At 32.5% G+C, this 6,814-nt stretch overlaps 1 protein-coding gene across 1 annotated transcript; it reads right to left on the bottom strand.

The window, feature by feature from the left end:
• Positions 1–3,072: 3,072 nt before the first annotated feature.
• Positions 3,073–6,081, bottom strand: LOC114184553 (receptor-like protein EIX2). The gene has a single exon (XM_028071859.1). It carries the CDS (start codon positions 6,079–6,081, stop codon positions 3,073–3,075), a length of 3,009 nt encoding a protein of 1,002 aa, XP_027927660.1.
• Between the last annotated feature and the right edge of the window lie 733 nt (positions 6,082–6,814).

Here is a 6,814-nt window from a genome sequence, read left to right on the forward strand (position 1 = left end):
AAAAAAAGAAACCGTATATCAATATCCGTTAGAAAAAAATTTGGGGGTGGATCAGTTAAAAAAAAAAAGTTATTTTAACTGAGGGACAAAATGAAAATTTATAAAAAAAAAAAATTGAGAAAACAAAAGAAAGTGTTTGGAGGTGGAGGGAGAAACCCCTATTTGTTTAACTTCATCTTTTATTTATTGACTAAAATATATATTTAGTTCTTTGGCTTATATAATCTATTTAATCTGGTTTCTATATTATTAAAAATTCAATTTAAATCTCTAAAACAGTTATATTGAAGAGATATTTTATTAATAAGAATTTAGGAACTAACGTAACTAATGAAAAAAAAATGATTTTTTGTTATTTTAGATCTACATATAAACATGAACCCTGACTTAAAAGAAATATTTGAATTCATTCCCTTACTTAGTACTTAATGACATTCTCAACAGAAAATTATTCTCATAAATGGTAGAGATTTTATTAGTTGATTATGGTATATTTATTGTATATTTAAGTACATTTTGGAGATTACCTCTCGAGATTACAGCTGCATAAAAGTTCAATGAATAATTTGTCCCCTTGTTTTTTAGGCCAATAAGAGGTGGTGATCAATTCTAAAAATATACGGTTTAAGGGGAAGAGATAAGAATTAGAAAATTCTAATAAGAGAAAATAAATTTGATTGGTAACGAAAAGGGAAAGTGTGTATTTCATGTCTACCGAGCTAATTTTTGCCATTAAAATTATATCCAAAATTTTGAAGTTTTGGCTTTCAGTGTAGAATTGGAAGCAAATATGAAAGAAGTGAGCTAACTCAAATTCTATTTTTAAAGCGCATACTTACACAACTTTCAACTAGAACTGTTAAAACGCATTTGGACTTAATCAAATTAAAATTAAATTGTATACAAATTTAATTATTTAAAAAAAAAAAAAACTAACGAAAAATATTCTTACGCAAAAAAAAAAAAAGGTACAAATTAACTTTGAAATGGTCTACTTTGAAAATTAATATTGTTTGAGTCTACTTGGAAAAATAGATGACAAAGAGATTTATTTTGAGAAAAAATTCCACGAATGCATTAAATTTAGTTGATATAACAAGTGCACAAAATCTCTTCCAAACCTCTCTATTGACTCTATTTAAAGCTCATGAGGGAGATCGTAGGACTCTCTAAGTCGTTTGTTTTATTAATTGGGAGAGGTTGTAAGACTTTGTAAGAATATAAGTTTGTTCCATTAGTCTAGGAGACTATATGACTCTGTGTGAGTTAGAGTTTGCTGCATTAGTCAGAGAAGTTATATGATTGTGAAAGTTTGAGTTTGTTATTTGTTGAGGAGGTTGGGACTTTGATAGTCTGAGTTTGTTGGAAGGTTGCAGAACTTTATGTGAGTCTGAGTTTGTTCCATTGTTGGGGACATTGCTAAAAAAAATGATGATTTTATATATGAAATATTTGGTTTATTTACTTGTACTATTGATTTTCATTTTTAGAATATAAATCTTTAGGTTTCATGAAAGAATATTGAGTTTGGACTGGGTTTGATTTTCTAAGTTAGAAATAAGATATGAAAAAAATTCTAACTAAAAAAGACATGTTTTTAAGTTGTCTTTAGTGATACATCTATCTTTTCTGGGAGTTTACTTAATGTTTTTTTATATGCTTTACTTTTAATAAAGAGAAGGATTCTAGGGAAAAGTTAAATTTTATATGTGCCAAAATTCTAACATGGTTTGCCTCTTACTATTTTAGCTTACCCTTACTCTTACCCTTGTGTTTGTTATGTGCTTATACAGGACATTCAAGGATGAGAGTTAGGACAGGAACAATAAATTTGGAGTAATCTTATGATTTTGTCTCACATTTATTTTACAATGTTGTTAAGTTAATAAAGTTTCGATGTAAAACATAAATTTACTTTTATTTTGAATTTTAACAAAGTGGTGACAAATTTCTTTTAAAAGTAATAATTTAAAATAGGATTTGTTTTGGTAAATTAAAGCATAAATAAATAGAATTGGTAGATTAATTATGAAGAGGAAGATGCTAGTTTTGTTCCTTATACTCACCATCTTCACCCTACAACACTTGCTGAGTTCACTAGTAAAGGTTCACCTCTGCAAGATTTCAACTCACCACTACCATCACCACTACCCACCAATAGACGACGGGACAACATATACTCCGTCGCCGTAGCCTCCCACTATTTTATAGTATACATAATCTTTCCATTCTTCACCAAACAAACATCTTAAGTTTCTTCCTTCTATTCTAAAAGGAAATTGCAGGTCATATATATAACTTTTGCAACCTCCTTTATTAGTTTGATGATCTGTAATATTTTAAGTTAGCTTTAGTTGAGTATCTTTATAAGTATTTCTTACCAAAACAAAAATATCATTGATTTGCACTATTAGAATCAAAATATCCATTTATTATTTATGATTAATATTGGCTTGGATTTTTTTTTTAATTTATATAAGCTTAAAAATTCACGTTTTTAACATTATGTGTCAATGTGCTCGTCATTGAATATTTGAAATACAAAATAAACATTAGTACTCGTAATAGCATATAAAATATGTGTAATTGATTTAACGTATCTATTTAAATTTATTTAATACTTGCTCCTCCTAAGAGTTGACGGTAGTAACAAAGACTACTTTCACATCCAATAACATACGAGAAAGTTGTTAAATTTTAATAATCAAAAAATTATTACAAAATTTATGTAGAACAGGTCGTACAGGGAAAAACTTTTCGCAAGAGTCAGAAATATGAACACACGTTCTGATTTTCTTCATGTTCAAACTGAAATTTAAATAATTATTATAAAGTATTATTATATTTCCCAAGTCACCGGAAACATCAACCTTTCTTAAATGAGGGCAGGCACTCAGATTATTTGGGAATTGGAAAAGGACATAACATGCGGCATTTTAGCAATTATTATGTAAACAAGAAATTCTACGAGTAGCATCTATTCCTATTTTACAAAGTCCAAGTAATTAGTTATGAAGCAAAATAAACATGAAATCCTCCAAGAGCATAAAAGAAAGACCGAATGCATAAACACTACCATAATGTCTCACGCAGCATCAGGATTCCTGTCAATGATTCCTTAAAATTTGCTAAATGTATAGCCAATGATACATTTATCCTCTGTGTTGACTCATCAACATATTGAAAGTAAACAAGCCTCCAACTTCTATGCAACAACAAGCTTCCAATCACAGCCCAAAACCCAATAAAATAGCCAAGTGCAATGACAGAGTAAAACCACAATTTCTCAACTTTATCCTCTTTGTCATCTTTTTCTCCATCTTCATTACCACCATTGAAGTGATCATAAAAACACTTATTCGGCAGTGGAGGTCCACATAGAAATGGGTTGCCAGCATAAATAAAAGGATCATCAAGGGTTGATAATTGAGTCCCTTTGGGAATTGGTCCTGAAAAGTTGTTGTAGGACAAATTCAAGTAGTTTAACCAAGTTAAACTAGTTATGCTTTCTGAAATTGCACCAGAAAGTTGGTCATGAGAGAGGTCAAGAGATTCTAGTGATTTCATGTCTCCTATTCTTTTAGGGATATGTCCTGATAAATGATTGTGTGATAGATTTAGGCCAAGCAATGCACCAAGTGATGTTATTCCATCTGGAATAGATCCAATCAAATTGTTGTTTGACAAGTCCAAGTTTACCACAAGTTTTAGATTTCTTGTATACTCAAGTTCTCTTCCTTTCATGACCACTCTGACATCTTGTTCATACCATTCAACATATCTACTAGGTTGGTTGAAAGAAGTATTTTTTGTTGAGACCATACCTGTGAGATTTTCGATGCAATGAGGAATTTGACCCATCAAGTTGTTGTTTGAAAGGTCCAACATTTGCAGAGCAGAAAGTTGGCACAATTGTAAAGGAATTGTTCCATTAAACCTGTTTTGCCGAAGCCTTAGAATCTGCATCGAGGAAAAGATATTCCCCATCCATAAAGGGATAATCCCAGACAAATGGTTATCTCCAACATCCAAAATTAAAAGTTGATTTAAATTTCTCAGAGATGATGGAGAACCCCCATGTAGGGTGTTATTGTTCAAATGCAACCATGCCAACGTGGGTAGATTACCCAGAGAGTTCGGAATGACACCTGATAATTTGTTGGAAGCCAAATTTATGACACCGGGTCTTTGAGTAACACTCCAACAGTTAGGAATTTCACCAACTAACATGTTTCCCGAAAGGTCAAGACTGTACAAAGAGTCTATTCTGCACAATGAATCTGGAATGAGACCACTTATAAGGTTGTTTCCAAGAAGCAAGTGAGTGACATTGGGCAAACTATCAGAAATATCTTGGGGAAGTGACCCACTGATATGATTATTTGTGAGATTTAAGTAGACAAGTTGGCTGGGCCATCTTATGTCAGACACCAAATTCTCCAAATGATTAAGGGATATGTCTAAGTTGCGAAGGTTTAGAAGCAGACTAAGACTGTAAGGAATGTTTCCCTGTAACTTATTTTCAGACAGATATAAGGTGGACAAATTTTGAAGTTGACCAATATTGTGAGGAATGGTACCATTTAAAGAGTTTTGTGAAAGATCTAGATCTGTTAGGCTTACAAGTTGCACTAAACTCCTTGGAATGACCCCATCAAAATGATTGGAAGAAAGTACTAAAATGTTTAAACTGACAAGTTCCCCGATACAGTCAGGAAGAGAACCCGTGAAGTTATTGTTGGAAAGCACCAATATCTTCAGATCGACAAGTTTTGTTATTATCCCACAAGGAAGAGATCCCACCAATTTACTGTCAGTCATAATCAATGAACTTAGATTTTTTTGCTGTCCCAACCATGGTGGCAAATGACCATTACATTCGTTGTGACTTAAATCCAAATACATCAAATCGTGCCTAATGCATTTAGACTGTATATGGTTTCCAAGTGCATCACTTTGAACTTTGTTTCTTGACATATCTAATTGTTGAAGATGACAACAGTTTCCCAGAAGAGATGCTAGAGATCCCTCAATATGATTGACATCATTACCTGAAAGACTGGGGTATTGAAGACCCTTTAACTCTCCTAACCACCCCGGAACAGAATGAAACTTGTTTTGTGAAAGGCCGAGATAAACCAGGGAAGTTAGATTCTGTAGAGCAGATGGAAGTGAGCCATAAAGAGCATTACTATCAAGAAATAGACAGACGAGGTTAGCAGAGGTTCCCAACCAGAAGGGAGTGGAATTCAGGTTGTTGTGAGAAAGGTCAATGACTGCAATGGAAGTCATATTTTGAAAAGCATCCACAAACGGAGTCTGAAGTCCATTTTCTGTTAGATAGAGGTATTCCAGTCTGGAAAGATTTGTGGTGCTAACATGTTTATGGGTGTGCAACTTATCAAGTCCACAATTGATTAATTCTAGTTGTATCAAAGAAGGAAGCATGTCGAGTGACTGCAACAAATTTTGTGCCTTGCCAAGATACACATCACTCATGTAAAGGTATTGGAGGGATGAAAGTTGAGAAATCCAGTAGAAGTCATCCGCATAGAGAGCATTGAAGCTCAAATCAAGAATGAGCAATTTTGTGAGGTTCCCAAGATTGTACGGGATCCTACCACTAAAATGACTATCAGAGAGATAAAGGGCTTGCAGATGTTGCAAAGTTTGAATGGACGCTGGTATTGAACTATTATGAAATTTGTTTCCACTCAAATCTAAATAAGTTAGATATTTAAGCTCCAATATAGAAGGGTGAACCTGTTGAGCTTTAAGGACGTAGTCGTAAAACTTACAGTTAAGTTGCAACTTTTCTTCATGACTTAACGGATAACAAGGATTTCTGAGATCAAGCTTGACAACATGGCCTGTAAGATTATTGCAGTCTACACCTTTCCATTGGCAACAACTACTTCCTTCCCAAGATGAAAACCATGATGAATCTTTAAAGCTTCCTTTGATCCTTAGAAGAGCTTGCCTTTCTTGTTCATTGCAACCAAGTGCTGCATGGCCACATGAAGTTAACACTGCAAATGTTGCAGTCAAAAGGAAAACAATAGCGAAAGCCAACCCAAACATGTCTGCTGAAGAGTGTTAGAATCAAAGAAGAGAGTTGGCGAGGAGCAATGAAGTATACAATATTTACGCACTTGGTTTATCAAATAAAACTCTGAATACAGGAAACTGAAATATCGATGATTTGATGTCAGTTGATGTGTATCAGTAGCAAAATGCACAAAGTCATGTGTGAAAGTTTGATTTTTGGGGTTATTAGACATGTCGATAATTTAGATATATTAATCATAAGCATTTGGTTTAAAAATATATATATTATAAGTGAAGTTAAGTTAGATTAATAAAATACCAAATCATTCTACAGTATGTATATATGGTGTGTTTAATAGAATTGTCGATCTAACCTATGTACATGGTCACCGTCAACCCATTCTTAAAATAACTCTTTTTATTGGTTTAACAAATGAGTAGGTTGAAAAAATCTTAACCCTCAAAAAGTCCCACATAAAGTGGATTAGGAAAACGGTTAAAATGGATTTGAACCATAACAAGAATTTAATTAACTCTTAAATATTTCTTAAAATATTTCCTTTCAATATTTTAATTCTTAAATATTTTTCAAAATTGTATGAGTCCTTAAAATATTTTAAATTATAAATTAATCTTTAAATGTTTTATAATAATTATAAATTGATCTTTAATAATTTTTTACTATTTGAAACTTGGAAGGTTGAGGCCTAACCCAATTTGTCCGGCTAGGCTAAATTAACCTAATTTGGATATGACCCAAGCCAAT

The sequence above is a fragment of the Vigna unguiculata genome, chromosome 5, assembly GCF_004118075.2.
Source record: "Vigna unguiculata cultivar IT97K-499-35 chromosome 5, ASM411807v1, whole genome shotgun sequence".
Lineage (NCBI taxonomy): Eukaryota > Viridiplantae > Streptophyta > Magnoliopsida > Fabales > Fabaceae > Vigna > Vigna unguiculata.